Source organism: Petromyzon marinus, unplaced genomic scaffold, assembly GCF_048934315.1.
Source record: "Petromyzon marinus isolate PM22_M1 ecotype Great Lakes invasive population unplaced genomic scaffold, UKy_Petmar_22M1.pri1.0 PM_G_Scaffold_89, whole genome shotgun sequence".
In the NCBI taxonomy this organism is placed as follows: domain Eukaryota; kingdom Metazoa; phylum Chordata; class Hyperoartia; order Petromyzontiformes; family Petromyzontidae; genus Petromyzon; species Petromyzon marinus.
In genome coordinates this window covers 810,815-827,980 of record NW_027423045.1, presented here as the reverse complement: position 1 = coordinate 827,980, position 17,166 = coordinate 810,815, and the positions used below count along the sequence as shown (strand labels likewise).

General features: G+C 48.5%; 1 protein-coding gene across 1 annotated transcript; it reads left to right on the top strand.

The window, feature by feature from the left end:
- Nucleotides 1-3,610: 3,610 nt before the first annotated feature.
- On the top strand, nucleotides 3,611-16,784 carry LOC116937979 (uncharacterized). The gene is made up of 4 exons (XM_076063073.1): nucleotides 3,611-3,724; nucleotides 3,811-4,343; nucleotides 6,330-6,399; nucleotides 14,112-16,784. Exons 1-4 carry the CDS (start codon nucleotides 3,611-3,613, stop codon nucleotides 14,208-14,210), a joined length of 816 nt encoding a protein of 271 aa, XP_075919188.1. The 3' UTR covers nucleotides 14,211-16,784.
- Nucleotides 16,785-17,166: the final 382 nt, after the last annotated feature.

The window sequence follows — 17,166 nt, the reverse complement described above, 5'->3', positions numbered from 1 at the left end:
GTCTCTGTGTGAGTAGTCTATGGGTCTCTGTGTGGTGAGTCTATGGGTCTTTGGGTGAGTCAATGAGTCTCTATTCTAGTCAGTGGGTCTCTGTGTGAGTAGTCAATGGGTCTCTGTGTGAGTAGTCTATGGGTCTCTGTGTGAGTAGTCTATGGGTCTCTGTGTGAGTTTATGGGACTTTGTGTGAGTCAATGGGTCTCTATGCTAGTCAGTGGGTCTCTGTGTGAGTCTAATTTTCTCTGTGCGAGTCTGTGGGTCTCTGTGGGAGTAGTCTGTGGGTCTCTGTGTGAGTAGTCTATGGGTCTCTGTGTGAGTTTATGGGACTTTGTGTGAGTAGTCTATGGGTCTCTGTGTGAGTAGTCTATGGGTCTCTGTGTGAATCTATGGGACTTTGTGTGAGTAGTCTATGGGTCTTTGTGAGAGTAGTTTATGGGTCTTTGTGTGAGTCTATGGGTATCTATGCGAGTCAATGGGTCTCTGTGTGAGTCTTATTTTCTCTGTGTGAGTCTAATTTTCTCTCTGTGAGTCTAATTTCTCTGTGTGAGTCTAATATTCTCTCTGTGAGTCTGTGGGTCTCTGTGTGAGTAGTCTATGGGTCTCTGTGTGAGTAGTCTATGGGTCTCTGTGTGAGTAGTCTATGGGTCTCTGTGTGAGTCTGTGGGTCTCTGTGTGAGTAGTCTATGGGTCTCTGTGTGAGTAGTCTATGGGTGTCTGTGTGATGAGTCTATGGGTCTCTGTGTGAGTCTAATAGTCTCTGTGTGAGTCTGTGGATCTCTGTGTGGTGAGTCTATGGGTCTCTGTGTGGTGAGTCTATGGGTCTCTGTGTGAGTAGTCTATGGGTCTCTGTGTGATGGGTCTATGGGTCTCTGTGTGGTGAGTCTATGGGTCTCTGTGTGGTGAGTCTATGGGTCTCTGTGTGATGAGTCTGTGGGTCTCTGTGTGAGTAGTCTGTGGGTCTCTGTGTGATGAGTCTATGGGTCTCTGTGTGGTGAGTCTATGGGTCTCTGTGTGATGAGTCTATGGGTCTCTGTGTGAGTAGTCTGTGGGTCTCTGTGTGGTGAGTCTATGGGTCTCTGTGTGGTGAGTCTATGGGTCTCTGTGTGAGTAGTCTATGGGTCTCTGTGTGAGTAGTCTATGGGTCTCTGCGTGGTGAGTCTATGGGTCTCTGTGTGGTGAGTCTATGGGTCTCTATGTGGTGAGTCTATGGGTCTCTGTGTGGTGAGTCTATGGATCTCTGTGTGGTGAGTCTATGGGTCTCTGTGTGAGTAGTCTATGGGTCTCTGTGTGAGTAGTCTATGGGTCTCTGTGTGAGTAGTCTATGGGTCTCTGTGTGAGTAGTCTATGGGTGTCTGTGTGATGAGTCTATGGGTCTCTGTGTGAGTCTAATAGTCTCTGTGTGAGTCTGTGGATCTCTGTGTGGTGAGTCTATGGGTCTCTGTGTGGTGAGTCTATGGGTCTCTGTGTGAGTAGTCTATGGGTCTCTGTGTGATGGGTCTATGGGTCTCTGTGTGGTGAGTCTATGGGTCTCTGTGTGGTGAGTCTATGGGTCTCTGTGTGATGAGTCTGTGGGTCTCTGTGTGAGTAGTCTGTGGGTCTCTGTGTGATGAGTCTATGGGTCTCTGTGTGGTGAGTCTATGGGTCTCTGTGTGATGAGTCTATGGGTCTCTGTGTGAGTAGTCTGTGGGTCTCTGTGTGGTGAGTCTATGGGTCTCTGTGTGGTGAGTCTATGGGTCTCTGTGTGAGTAGTCTATGGGTCTCTGTGTGAGTAGTCTATGGGTCTCTGCGTGGTGAGTCTATGGGTCTCTGTGTGGTGAGTCTATGGGTCTCTATGTGGTGAGTCTATGGGTCTCTGTGTGGTGAGTCTATGGATCTCTGTGTGGTGAGTCTATGGGTCTCTGTGTGAGTAGTCTATGGGTCTCTGTGTGAGTAGTCTATGGGTCTCTGTGTGAGTAGTCTATGGGTCTCTGTGTGAGTAGTCTATGGGTCTCTGTGTGGTGAGTCTATGGGTCTCTGTGTGAGTAGTCTGTGGGTCTCTGTGTGAGTAGTCCATGAATGAGATTTTAGAGGCAAACACAAAGACAAAGATCCCCCACGTAGCCTTGGAGGCTGTCGGAGCGAGTGCCGCTAGTGGCGAGCAGCAGCAGCAGCGGCGCTTACGAAGGGGGCCACCGGCGCCGCCCCCCTGCCCGGCCGCCTTTGTCTCCCCCCGGCCGCCAACTTCGCCACGGCGCCCCCCGGTGTCTCCATTTTAGTTTTAGCCTGAGTCGACCCCAGGGGGAGGCCCAGGACCGACTCCTCGCTCGCCGCTCCCCGCGGGGTGTCGAGGGGCTCCGTGCGGGGGGGGCGGGGGTCACGCCGCACCGCTCGCCGGGGAGACAAAGGGCGTCCAGGGGGGTCCGGGCGCTCACCACTTGGCCCCCCACCAACCCCGCAATGTTACCGGCGGCTCGCACCCCAAGGGTCTCGTTGCAGGCGATCGTACGGAGGAGGAGGAGGAGGGGGAGGAGAGGGAGGAGGAGGGGGAGGAGGGGGAGGAGGGGGAGGAGGAGGAGGAGGGGGAGGAGGAGGAGGGGGAGGAGGAGGATGAGTAGGAGGAGGAGGATGAGTAGGAGGAGGAGGATGAGTAGGAGGATGAGTAGGAGGAGGATGAGTAGGATGAGTAGGAGGATGAGGGGGAGGAGGAGGAGGAGGATGAGTAGGAGGATGAGGGGGAGGAGTAGGAGGAGGAGGGGGAGGAGTGGTAGGAGGATGAGTAGGAGGAGGATGAGTAGTAGGATGAGTAGGAGGATGAGTAGGATGAGTAGTAGTAGGAGGATGAGTAGGAGTAGGATGAGTAGTAGGATGAGTAGGAGGAGGATGAGTAGGAGGAGTAGGAGTAGGATGAGTAGTAGGATGAGTAGGAGGATGAGTAGTAGGATGAGTAGTAGGAGGAGGAGGATGAGTAGTACGATGAGTAGTAGGATGAGTAGTAGGATGATTAGTAGGATGAGTAGTAGGATGAGTAGTAGGAGGAGGATGAGTAGTACGATGAGTAGTAGGATGAGTAGTAGTAGGATGAGTAGGAGGAGGATGAGTAGGAGGAGTAGGAGTAGGATGAGTAGTAGGATGAGTAGGAGGATGAGTAGTAGGATGAGTAGTAGGATGAGTAGTAGGAGGATGAGTAGTACGATGAGTAGTAGGATGAGTAGTAGTAGGATGAGTAGGAGGAGGATGAGTAGGAGGAGTAGGAGTAGGATGAGTAGTAGGATGAGTAGTAGGATGAGTAGTAGGATGAGTAGTAGGATGAGTAGTAGGATGAGTAGGAGGATGAGTAGTAGGATGAGTAGTAGGATGAGTAGTAGGAGGAGGAGGAGGAGGATGAGTAGTAGGATGAGTAGTAGGATGAGTAGTAGGATGAGTAGTAGGATGAGTAGTAGGAGGAGGAGGAGGAGGAGGATGAGTAGTAGGATGAGTAGTAGGATGAGTAGTAGTAGGATGAGTAGTAGGAGGAGGAGGAGGAGGATGAGTAGTAGTAGGATGAGGAGGAGGATGATGAGTAGGATGAGTAGTAGTAGGAGGAGGATGAGTTGGAGGAGGAGGAGGGGGGCGGCGTCTTCACCGCGTGTCTCTGATGGCTCCAGGATGGCTTCAGACCGAGGCAGTGCCGGGCCGTTGCCGTGCGGTGTCCGGACGGCAACGTTGGGCGGCGACGGCGGCGGCGATGGTGACGGTGACGGTGACGTCGGTGACCGGCAGGGCGGTGCCGTGGCCGCTGGCGGCGGCGGCGCCGCCAGGAAGGGCGAGGAGGTGGCGGTGATGATGGAGGAGAAGAGCGAGGAGGTGGAGGATGAGAAGGGTGGGGAGGAGGAGGATGAGAAGGAGGAGGGGGAGGTGGAGGATGATGAGAAGGGTGGGGAGGTGGAGGAGGATGAGAAGGGTGGGGAGGAGGAGGTGAAGAGTGAGGAGGTGAAGGATGAGAAGGGTGAGGAGGAGGAGGTGGAGGATGAGAAGGGCCATGAGGTGGATGAGAAGGGTGATGAGGTGAAGGATGAGAAGGGTGGGGAGGAGGAGGTGGAGGATGAGAAGGGTGAGGAGGAGGAGGTGGAGGATGAGAAGGGTGATGATGTGAAAGAGAAGGGTGAGGAGGTGAAGGATGAGAAGGGTGAGGAGGTGGATAATGAGAAGGGTGAGGAGGTGGATGATGAGAAGGGTGATGATGATGATGAGGTGGATGATGAGAAGGGCGACAGTGAGGAGGTGGGGGCCTCCTCCTCCTCCCACGCCGGCATCAAGCGTCAGCGGAGCCACAGGGGGAGGGGCAGCCATGGAGTGTCCCTCCCTCACCTGGGGCTGGGGAAACACAGGTACACATACACATGTATATATACACATATACATACGTATATATATACACATATATACATATATACACACATATACATATATACATATATACACACAGATACACACACACACATACACACATATACACATATATACACACATACATATATACATATATACACACAGATACACACACATACACATATACACACATATACACATATATACACACATATACATATATATACATATATACACACAGATACACACACACATACACACACACATACACACACACATATACACCCAGATATATACATATATACACACATATATACATATATACACACATATACATATATATACATATATACACACACAGATACACATATACACACACATACACACACACATACATACACACATACACACACATACAAAACAAACAAAGATCCCCCATATAGCCTTAACAGACTGTAGGGGCAAGTGCTGTTAGCGAGCACATATGAAGGCCGGAACGGTACTCGAGGGGGTGGGTGGCCAGCACCACGCCCGACCGCCTTTGTCTCCCTAGTGGCGATGTTTACACACCGCACCAGGTACTCATTTGAGGCTGAGTCGACCTAGGGGAGGCCCAGGACCGGTTCAAATAATCGTCACTGTTGGTGTTGGCCGTGAGCGGGAATCAAACCCGGGTCGCCAGGTTCATAGCGCGGCGTAGCGCTAACCGCTACACTATCGCTCCCCACACACAGTACACACACAGTCACACACACACAGTCACATACACAGTCACACACACACACACACAGTCACACACACACAGTCATACACACACACAGTCACACACACAGTCACGCACACACACAGTCACACACACACAGTCACACACACACAGTCACACACACAGTCACATACACAGTCACACACACACACACAGGTACACACACAGGTACACACACACAGGTACACACACACAGGTACACACACACAGGTACACACACACAGGTACATACACACAGGTACACACACACAGGTACACACACAGGTAGACACACACAGGTACACACACAGGTACACACACAGGCACACACACACACAGGTACACACACAAACAGGTACACACACAGGTACACACACACAGGCACACATACAGGTACACACACACAGGTACACACACAGGTACATACACACAGGTACACACACACAGGTACACACACAGGTACACACACAGGTAGACACACACAAGTACACACACAGGTACACACACAGGTACACACACACAGGTACACACACAGGTACACACACACAGGTACACACACAGGTACACACACACAGGTACACACACAGATACATACACACAGGTACACACACACAGGTACACACACACAGGTACACACACAGATACATACACACAGGTACACACACAGGTACACACACAGGTACACACACACAGGTACACACACAGGTACACACACAGGTACATACACACAGGTACACACACAGGTACACACACATATACATACATACATACACACATATACATACATACATACACATACATACACACACATATACATACATACACATACATACACACATATACATACATACACACATATACATACACACACATATACATACATACACACATATACATACATACACACATATACATACATACATACACATACATACACATACATACACACACATACATACACATACATACACACATATACATACATACACACATACATACACATACATACACACATATACATACGTACATACACATACATACACACACATATACATACATACATACACATACATACACATACATACACACACATACATACACATACATACACACATATACATACATACACACACATACATACACACACACGTAAACGTACACGTGTCTCTGTGTGGTGATGTCTGTGGGTCTCTGTGTGGTGCGTGCCGCTGTGGGTGAGTGTTGTCAATGTGGTTACCCACAGCCCCGTCTTCGGCCGAGGAATGGAGCGGAAGAAGCTAAGACGCAGCTGGGGGCCACCGGCCGGCTCTAAGGTGTGTGTGTGTGTACGTGTGTGTGTGTGTGTACGTGTGTGTGTGTGTGTGTACGTGTGTGTGTGTGTACGTGTGTATGTGTACGTGTGTGTGTGTACGTGTGTGTGTACGTGTGTGTACGTGTGTGTGTGTGTGTACGTGTGTGTGTGTGTACGTGTGTGTGTGTACGTGTGTGTACGTGTGTGTACGTGTGTGTGTGTGTACGTGTGTGTGTACGTGTGTGTGTGTACGTGTGTGTGTGTACGTGTGTGTGTGTGTACGTGTGTGTGTGTGTACGTGTGTGTGTGTGTACGTGTGTGTGTGTACGTGTGTGTGTGTACGTGTGTGTGTGTGTACGTGTGTGTGTGTGTGTACGTGTGTGTACGTGTGTGTACGTGTGTGTACGTGTGTGTGTACGTGTGTGTGTACGTGTGTGTACGTGTGTGTGTGTGTACGTGTGTGTGTGTACGTGTGTGTGTGTGTGTACGTGTGTGTACGTGTGTGTGTGTATACGTGTGTGTGTGTGTACGTGTGTACGTGTGTGTGTACGTGTGTGTGTGTGTGTACGTGTGTGTGTGTGTACGTGTGTGTGTGTACGTGTGTGTGTGTGTACGTGTGTGTGTGTACGTGTGTGTGTACGTGTGTGTGTGTGTGTACGTGTGTGTACATGTGTGTGTGTGTGTGTGTACGTGTGTGTGTGTGTGTACGTGTGTGTGTACGTGTGTGTGTGTGTACACAGCGATAGTGTAGCGGTTAGCGCGCTGCGCTATGAACCCGGCGACACGGGTTCGATTCTCGCTCACGGCCAACACCAGTGACGATTATCTGAACCGGTCCCGGGCCTCCCCTAGGTCGACTCAGCCTCAAATGAGTACCTGGTGCGGTGTGTAAACATTGCCACTAGGGAGACAAAGGCGGGCGGGCATGGTGCTGGCCACCCACCCCCTCGTGTACCGTTCCGGCCTTCATAGGTGCTCGCTAACAGCACTTGCCCCTACAGTCTGTTAAGGCTATACGGGGGATCTTTGTTTGTGTGTGTACGTGTGTGTGTGTACGTGTGTGTGTGTACGTGTGTGTACGTGTGTGTGTGTACGTGTGTGTGTGTACGTGTGTGTGTGTGTACGTGTGTGTGTGTGTTAGTGCAGAGGAGAGGCTGCCACTCCTCTGTCGGGAGCTGGACCGGTACCGCCTGGATCTATGCGGCATTCAGGAGGTCCGGTGGACCGGCTCTGGCTCCTGCCACCATGAGGGGTGGACAGTCCTCTACTCGGGGCAGCAGACTGCCAAACAACAGGGTGTGGGTCTTCTTTTGAACAAAAGAATGAAGGGGGCGTGGGAGCGTGGCGGTGAGGTGTGGGAAGCTGTAAGCCCCAGGCTACTTTGGGCTCGCCTTCCCATCAACCGGAGGCGAGGAATGGTGGTCGTGGTTACTTATGCCCCCACCGAAGATGAACATCCGTGGAGGGATGCAGGCAAAGCCGATGAGTCAGATGCCTTCTATGACCTCCTGTCACAGGTGCTGGCTAAAGTGGCCCCTCGGGATAGAGTCATCATGTTGGGTGACTTCAATGCCTGAGTTGGTCATGATACTGGCACCTGGTCTGGAGTGATTGGAGGGCATGGGCCAGATCAGCTCAATAACAACGGTAGGAGGCTGCTAGATTTTTGTGCAGCCCATGGGCTTGTAATTACCAACACGCTGTTCCGGCATCGGCGCATCCACACAACATCATGGATGCATGCCGGGTCCAAGCAAGAACATCTGCTGGACTACATAGTGACGGACCAGCGAATGCGAGCCCATGTCCTTGACACCAGGACCTACCGTGGAGCTGATCTGCCCTCTGACCATCGACTAGTCATCTGTAAGATGCGCCTGCCATTCTTCCACTCCGGTGGTGGGTGTACACCCAGGACCCCATTCCAACCTAAAGTGGCCTGGTCTCAGTTATCTGATGAAAGTTGCAAGCGAGAATTTCATCATCGCTTGCGGCTGGAATTGGCATCGTCCCCGACTCCTCCTGATGTCGAGGGTAAATGGGCGAGGTTTAGGACTGTGACTCATGCAGCTGCAATGGCTGCTTTGGGTACGCGGTCCAGACCTCCCCAGACACCCTGGCTGACAGAGGAGTTGTTCAGGATGGTTGAGAAAAAGCGACAGGCCCACTGTCATCGGCTACAGAATCCCACGTCAGAGAATGAGGAGGCTTACCGCAGCCTTCGCTCGGAGGTTCGGAGAGCCGTGAGGCGCTGCAAGGATGGGTGGTGGTCGCGGGTTGCTGAGGAGATGGAGTCTGCCTCAGTGGCCCGTGATCACAAATCTCTATTTAACTCCATCAAAAAAGTAACCTGCAGCGCCACACCTATTACCATCATTAGGGGAAAAAACGGTGATCCAATTTCCGACCCCCAGGAACAGGTTCGCAGATTTGCTGAGCATTTCTGTGAGGTCCTGGGGGAGGGAAAATCCCTCAGCCAGGAAAACATCGTGGCACAAAGTGAGGATGACCCTGCTGAGGCTGCGGTGCCTCAAATATTGGATGAAGTCACCCCCTGTGAGTGGCTGGCTGAGGTTCCATCTGCTGAGGAAGTATTGAAGGCGATCCGGAGTCTGAGACCAGGAAAGGCAGCGGGCAGAGATGATCTCCCAAGCGAAATGCTGAGGGAGGGTGGCGTTTGTGCACAGACTGCCCTATATGACATCATAACAACAGTCTGGACCACTGGACGGGTTCCGCAGGATTGGAAGGATGCCCTGGTGGTCCCCCTTTTTAAGAAGGGGGACCGCACAGACTGTAACAACTACAGGGGCATCTCACTCCTCAGTGTGCCGGGAAAGGTCCTGGCAAGGATTATTCAGCATCGCCTTGGCAGGCACGCTGAGGAGAGGCTTGCGGAGCCCCAATGCGGTTTCAGGAAAGGGCGGTCCTGCACAGATGCCATATTTTCTGTCCGTCTGCTACAGCAGAGGTGTAGGGAATTCCAACAAGACCTACATCTCTGCTTTATTGACCTGGTCAAGGCCTATGATATCATCAGTAGGCCTGGGCTCTGGGTTGTTCTTCGTGCTTTTGGAGTACCTGACCCTCTGCTCACGATCATTAAGGACCTTCATGATGGTGAGCGGGCCCGGGTAAAACTACGTGGCCGGGAGTCAGAGCCATTCCCTGTACACCTTGGGGTGCGACAGGGATGTCCTCTGGCTCCCACATTATTTAACATCTATTTTGACCACGTAGTTCGTGAAGCCTTCAATAGCTGTACCGGGGGAATCTCCATATGGTACAGATATAATGGGAGGCTAATCGATGCCCGGGTGCGGTCAAGGGATGGCTCCCTATTGCTCAACCACATTATGTATGCTGATGATTTGGTAATAGCTGCTCAGTCAGAGGAGGAGTTGGAGACGCTGCTGCTGAGACTGGAGCGTGCCACTAAGAGGTGGGGCCTTACCATCAGCCCCACCAAAACTAAGCACCTGCCTGGGTATTTTGTACCATCGGACACTCCACCCCCACAACTCCCAATCGGTGATGGGGCAGTTGTGGAGAGAGTGGAGAGTTTCCCATACCTGGGCAGTGTGCTTATGACTGGCTCCAGTTTAACAGCAGAGGTCTCACTCCGAATCAGTCGAGCGGCAATATCTTTTCATCGGTTGCGTAACGCTGTGTGGAAGCTACCTGGTCTGTCGCTCCGCACTAAGCTTCAGGTCTTCTCGGCCACGGTCATTCCCTCCCTTCTCTACGCTTGCGAAACGTGGACCCCCCTGGTGGAACATCTTCGCCGGTTAGAAACATTTAGGCTGGCCTGCCTACGATCCATCCTGGGTTTAACCAGACTGGATTGTGTGAGGAGCTCACAAATCCTTGAAAGATCTGGGCAGGGTCCCATCGGTGAGCTCCTCCGGCAGGCAAGGCTGCGATGGCTGGGTCATGTAGCCCGCATGCCCAGCCACCGCATGCCGAAACAGCTTTTGTTTGGCCGGATTGAGGGGGCTAAGCGGGTGCGGCACGGGCTAGAGAAGAGATGGAGTGATGTGGTACAGGAGGACGTGGAGCTGAGTGGACTTGCCGATGACTGGTACCAGCGGTGTCAAGAACGGCCTCTGTGGAGGAGGCTCGTGAAGGATGCTACTGGGCAGTTGGAGGCAGTCGCCCTCCAACAACAACGGAGGGCGGAGGAGCGACGCTCACAACAACGAGCGGAACGCCGGGTGGCTAAAGCACAGCAGGTTGGTACAGTAGGGGGCACAGGTGGTGCATCAGCCAGTCATCTCAGTCAGTCGACCCGTGGCACCTGGGTCTGCCCAGTGACCTCCTGCCAGCGGGCGTTCGACACTTCACGTGGCCTCACGGTGCACATAGCCTGGCACAAGCGTCGTGGTGACGTCACCGCCACTTAGTGGCGAATGGCGGTTGTTGTTGTTGATGTGTGTGTGTGTACATGTGTATGTCTGTGTGTGTACGTGTGTGTGTGTGTGTACATGTGTGTGTGTACGTGTGTGTGTGTGTGTGTACGTGTGTGTGTGTACGTGTGTGTGTGTGTACATATGTGTGTGTACGTGTGTGTGTGTGTGTACGTGTGTGTGTGTGTACGTGTGTGTGTACGTGTGTGTGTCTACATGTGTGTGTGTGTGTACGTGTGTGTGTGTGTGTGTACGTGTGTGTGTGTGTGTACGTGTGTGTGTGTACGTGTGTGTGTACGTGTGTGTGTGTGTACATGTGTATGTCTGTGTGTGTACGTGTGTGTGTGTACATGTGTGTGTACATGTGTGTGTACGTGTGTGTGTACGTGTGTGTGTGTACGTGTGTGTGTGTACGTGTACGTGTGTGTGTGTACGTGAGTGTGTGTGTGTACATGTGTATGTCTGTGTGTGTGTGTGTACGTGTGTGTGTGTGTACGTGTGTGTGTGTCTGTACGTGTGTGTGTGTGTGTACGTGTGTGTGTGTGTACGTGTGTGTGTGTGTGTACATGTGTGTGTGTGTGTGTACGTGTGTGTGTGTACGTGTGTGTGTGTACGTGTGTGTGTACGTGTGTGTGTGTGTACGTGTGTGTGTGTACATGTGTATGTCTGTGTGTGTACGTGTGTGTGTGTGTGTACGTGTGTGTGTGTGTACATGTGTGTGTGTGTGTACGTGTGTGTGTGTGTACGTGTGTGTGTGTGTACGTGTGTGTGTGTGTGTACGTGTGTGTGTACGTGTGTGTGTGTGTACGTGTGTGTGTGTGTACGTGTGTGTGTGTGTGTGTACGTGTGTGTGTACGTGTGTGTGTGTGTGTACATGTGTACGTGTGTGTGTGTACATGTGTGTGTACGTGTACGTGTGTGTGTGTACGTGTGTGTGTGTACGTGTGTGTGTGTACGTGTGTATGTGTACGTGTGTGTGTACGTGTGTGTGTGTGTACGTGTGTGTGTGTGTGTACGTGTGTGTGTGTACGTGTGTGTGTGTACGTGTGTGTGTGTGTACGTGTGTGTGTGTGTGTACGTGTGTGTGTGTGTGTACGTGTGTGTGTGTGTATGTGTGTGTGTGTGTACGTGTGTGTGTGTGTGTACGTGTGTGTATGTGTGTGTGTACATGTGTATGTCTGTGTGTGTACGTGTGTGTGTGTGTACGTGTGTGTGTGTGTGTGTACGTGTGTGTGTGTACGTGTGTGTGTGTGTACGTGTGTGTGTGTGTACGTGTGTGTGTGTACGTGTGTGTGTGTGTACGTGTGTGTATGTGTGTGTGTACATGTGTATGTCTGTGTGTGTACGTGTGTGTGTGTGTGTACGTGTGTGTGTGTGTACGTGTGTGTGTGTACGTGTACGTGTGTGTGTTTACGTGTGTGTGTGTGTACGTGTGTGTGTGTACGTGTGTGTGTGTGTACGTGTATGTGTACGTGTGTGTGTGTGTACGTGTGTGTGTGTGTACGTGTGTGTGTACGTGTGTGTGTGTGTACGTGTGTGTGTGTACGTGTGTGTGTGTACGTGTGTACGTGTATGTGTGTGTGTACATGTGTGTGTGTACGTGTGTGTGTGTACGTGTGTGTGTGTGTGTACGTGTGTGTGTGTGTGTACATGTGTGTGTGTACGTGTGTGTGTGTGTGTACATGTGTGTGTGTACGTGTGTGTACGTGTGTGTGTGTACGTGTGTGTGTGTACGTGTGTGTGTGTGTACGTGTGTGTGTGTACGTGTGTGTACGTGTGTGTGTGTACGTGTGTGTGTGTGTACGTGTGTACGTGTGTGTGTGTGTGTGTACGTGTGTGTGTGTGTACGTGTGTGTGTGTGTACGTGTGTGTGTACGTGTGTGTGTGTACGTGTGTGTGTGTACGTGTGTGTGTGTGTGTACGTGTGTATGTGTACGTGTGTGTGTACGTGTGTGTGTGTGTACGTGTGTGTGTGTGTGTGTACGTGTGTGTACGTGTGTGTGTGTGTTTACATGTGTATGTCTGTGTGTGTACGTGTGTGTGTGTGTACATGTGAGTGTGTGTGTGTACGTGTGTGTGTGTACGTGTGTGTGTACATGTGTGTGTGTGTACGTGTGTGTGTGTGTACGTGTGTGTGTACGTGTGTGTGTACGTGTGTGTGTGTGTACGTGTGTGTGTGTACGTGTGTGTGTACGTGTGTGTGTACGTGTGTGTGTGTGTACGTGTGTGTGTGTACGTGTGTGTGTGTACGTGTGTGTGTGTACGTGTGTGTTTGTACGTGTGTGTGTGTGTGTACGTGTGTGTGTGTGTACGTGTGTGTGTGTGTACGTGTGTGTACGTGTGTGTGTACGTGTGTGTGTGTACGTGTGTGTGTGTGTACGTGTGTGTGTGTGTATGTCTGTGTGTGTACGTGTGTGTGTGTGTACGTGTGTGTGTGTGTACGTGTGTGTGTGTGTACGTGTGTGTGTGTGTACGTGTGTGTGTGTGTGTACGTGTGTGTGTGTGTATGTCTGTGTGTGTACGTGTGTGTGTGTGTACATGTGTGTGTGTGTACGTGTGTGTGTGTACGTGTGTGTACGTGTGTGTGTGTACGTGTGTGTGTGTGTGTACGTGTGTGTGTGTGTACGTGTGTGTGTGTGTACGTGTGTGTGTGTGTACGTGTGTGTGTGTGTACGTGTGTGTGTGTGTACGTGTGTGTGTGTACGTGTGTGTGTGTGTGTGTACGTGTGTATGTGTACGTGTGTGTGTACGTGTGTGTGTGTGTACGTGTGTGTGTGTGTGTACGTGTGTGTACGTGTGTGTGTGTGTGTACATGTGTATGTCTGTGTGTGTACGTGTGTGTGTGTGTACATGTGAGTGTGTGTGTACGTGTGTGTGTGTACGTGTGTGTGTGTGTGTACATGTGTGTGTGTGTGTACGTGTGTGTGTGTGTACGTGTGTGTGTGTGTACGTGTGTGTGTACGTGTGTGTGTGTGTACGTGTGTGTGTGTGTACGTGTGTGTGTACGTGTGTGTGTACGTGTGTGTGTGTGTACGTGTGTGTGTGTACGTGTGTGTGTACGTGTGTGTGTACGTGTGTGTTTGTACGTGTGTGTGTGTGTACGTGTGTGTGTGTACGTGTGTGTACGTGTGTGTGTGTGTACGTGTGTGTGTGTACGTGTGTGTGTGTGTGTACGTGTGTGTGGGTACGTGTGTGTGTGTATGTGTGTGTGTGTGTACGTGTGTGTGTGTGTATGTCTGTGTGTGTACGTGTGTGTGTGTGTACGTGTGTGTGTGTGTACGTGTGTGTGTGTACGTGTGTGTGTGTGTGTACGTGTGTGTGTGTGTAGAGACTGTCTACGGATTCGTTCGTCTGGGACTCTGTCTGGGACTCGGCCTCCGAAGACAGCGAAGACGACGACAACTTTCCAAGCACACAGACTCAGTGACACACACAGAGACACACAGACACATAGACACACACATAGACACACACAGAGAGACATAGACACATAGACACACACACATAGACACACATAGACACATAGACACACACAGAGAGACACAGACTCATAGACACACAGAGAGACACACAGAGACACATAGACACACACATAGACACATAGACACACACAGAGAGACACAGACTCATAGACACACAGAGAGACACACAGAGACACATAGACACACACAGACACATAGACACACACATAGACACACACAGAGACACAGAGACACACACATAGACACATAGACACACACAGAGACACATAGATACATAGACACACACAGACTCAGTGACACACACAGAGACACACACAGACACATAGACACACACAGAGAGACACAGACTCATAGACACACAGAGAGACACACAGAGACACATAGACACACACAGACACATAGACACACACAGAGACACATAGACACACACAGACACATAGACACATAGACACATTGAACACACACATAGACACATAGACACACACAGAGAGACACAGACTCATAGACACACAGAGAGACACACAGAGACACATAGACACACACCTAGACACATAGACACACACAGACACACACACACACATAGACACACAGACTCAGTGACACACACAGAGAGACACACAGACACATAGACACACACATAGACACACACAGAGAGACACAGACACATAGACACACACACAGACACATAGACACACACATAGACACACACAGAGAGACACAGACTCAGTGACACACACAGAGAGACACACAGAGACACATAGACACACACATAGACACATAGACACACACAGAGAGACACAGACTCATAGACACACAGAGAGACACACAGAGACACATAGACACACACAGACACATAGACACATAGACACACACAGACACATAGACACACACAGACTCAGTGACACACACAGAGACACACACAGACACATAGACACACACATAGACACACACAGAGAGACACAGACACATAGACACACACACAGACACATAGACACATAGACACACACAGAGAGACACAGACTCATAGACACACAGAGACACATAGACACACACATAGACACATAGACACACACAGAGAGACACAGACTCATAGACACACAGAGAGACACACAGAGACACATAGACACACACAGACACATAGACACATAGACACACACACAGAGACACATAGACACACACAGACACATAGACACATAGACACACACAGACTCAGTGACACACACACGCAGAGACTCATAGACAGACACATAGATACACACACAGACACACGTAGACACAGACACACACAGACTATGAACTATGAGTTAGACTGATGGCCTTAATCTAAGTTGTCTTGTTGTTGTTATTATTAAAGTTGTTGTTATTAAAGTTGTTGTTGTTATTAAAGTTGTTGTTATTAAAGTTGTTGTTATTAAAGTTGTTGTTGTTATTAAAGTGGTTGTTGTTGTTATTAAAGTTGTTATTAAAGTTGTTGTTATTGTTATTATTAAAGTTGTTGTTATTAAAGTTGTTGTTATTAAAGTTGTTGTTGTTATTAAAGTTGTTGTTATTAAAGTTGTTGTTATTATTAAAGTTGTTGTTATTAAAGTTGTTGTTATTAAAGTAGTTGTTGTTATTAAAGTTGTTGTTATTGTTATTAAAGTTGTTATTAAAGTTGTTGTTATTAAAGTTGTTGTTATTAAAGTTGTTGTTATTAAAGTTGTTGTTATTAAAGTTGTTGTTATTAAAGTTGTTGTTATTAAAGTTGTTGTTATTAAAGTTGTTGTTATTAAAGTTGTTGTTATTAAAGTTGTTGTAATTAAAGTTGTTGTTATTAAAGTTGTTGTTATTAAAGTTGTTATTAAAGTTGTTGTTGTTATTAAAGTTGTTATTAAAGTTGTTATTGTTATTATTAAAGTTGTTGTTATTAAAGTTGTTGTTATTAAAGTTGTTGTTGTTATTAAAGTTGTTGTTATTAAAGTTGTTGTTATTAAAGTTGTTGTTATTAAAGTTGTTGTTATTAAAGTTGTTGTTATTAAAGTTGTTGTTATTGTTATTAAAGTTGTTATTAAAGTTGTTGTTATTAAAGTTGTTGTTATTAAAGTTGTTGTTATTAAAGTTGTTGTTATTAAAGTTGTTGTTATTAAAGTTGTTGTTATTAAAGTTGTTGTTATTAAAGTTGTTGTTATTAAAGTTGTTGTTATTAAAGTTGTTGTTATTAAAGTTGTTGTAATTAAAGTTGTTGTTATTAAAGTTGTTGTTATTAAAGTTGTTATTAAAGTTGTTGTTGTTATTAAAGTTGTTATTAAAGTTGTTGTTGTTATTAAAGTTGTTGTTGTTATTAAAGTTGTTGTTATTAAAGTTGTTATTAAAGTTGTTGTTATTAAAGTTGTTATTAAAGTTGTTGTTATTAAAGTTGTTGTTATTAAAGTTGTTGTTATTAAAGTTGTTGTTATTAAAGTTGTTGTTATTAAAGTTGTTATTAAAGTTGTTATTAAAGTTGTTATTATTAAAGTTGTTGTTGTTGACTTGCATCCCAACAGCGTTGGTGGTGTAACTGTGCTATTTTTTTTCAGGAATATTTTTTTGCTGGTTTAATTTCCCCCCCATGGATTTTCTGTTTTTTTTTGCACAAAGTCACCACACACACACAAAGTAGTCACTTTAAGATAAAAAAAATTTCTCTTGGAGTTTTTAAAAGTTTTTTTAAGTAATTAAAGTCTGTGTGTTTGTCGGCGGCCGCACTCCCGATTTTCAAGAGCCGCGTGGCTCTCGCTGGTGCTCTTACGCCAAAAATAAATCAATAAATAAAATCAATAAAAACTGAAACTGAACGACTTTGACGGGGCCAGCGAGGCCGCTAGGCGGGTCGCCGTCCAAGGTCGCCTCGGTTTTGTGTTCCGGGCGGTTTGTTTTTAGTTC

What these genes read in the sequence shown, in the direction of transcription:
- LOC116937979 (XM_076063073.1), top strand. Translation starts at nt 3,611, where the DNA reads ATGGCTCCAGGATGGCTTCAGACCGAGGCAGTGCCGGGCCGTTGCCGT. An exon ending in TGACGGTGACGGTGACGTCG is followed by an intron (nt 3,725 to 3,810) that starts GTGACCGGCAGG and finishes ATGGAGGAGAAG; the next exon opens with AGCGAGGAGGTGGAGGATGA. An exon ending in CTGGGGCTGGGGAAACACAG is followed by an intron (nt 4,344 to 6,329) that starts GTACACATACAC and finishes GGTTACCCACAG; the next exon opens with CCCCGTCTTCGGCCGAGGAA.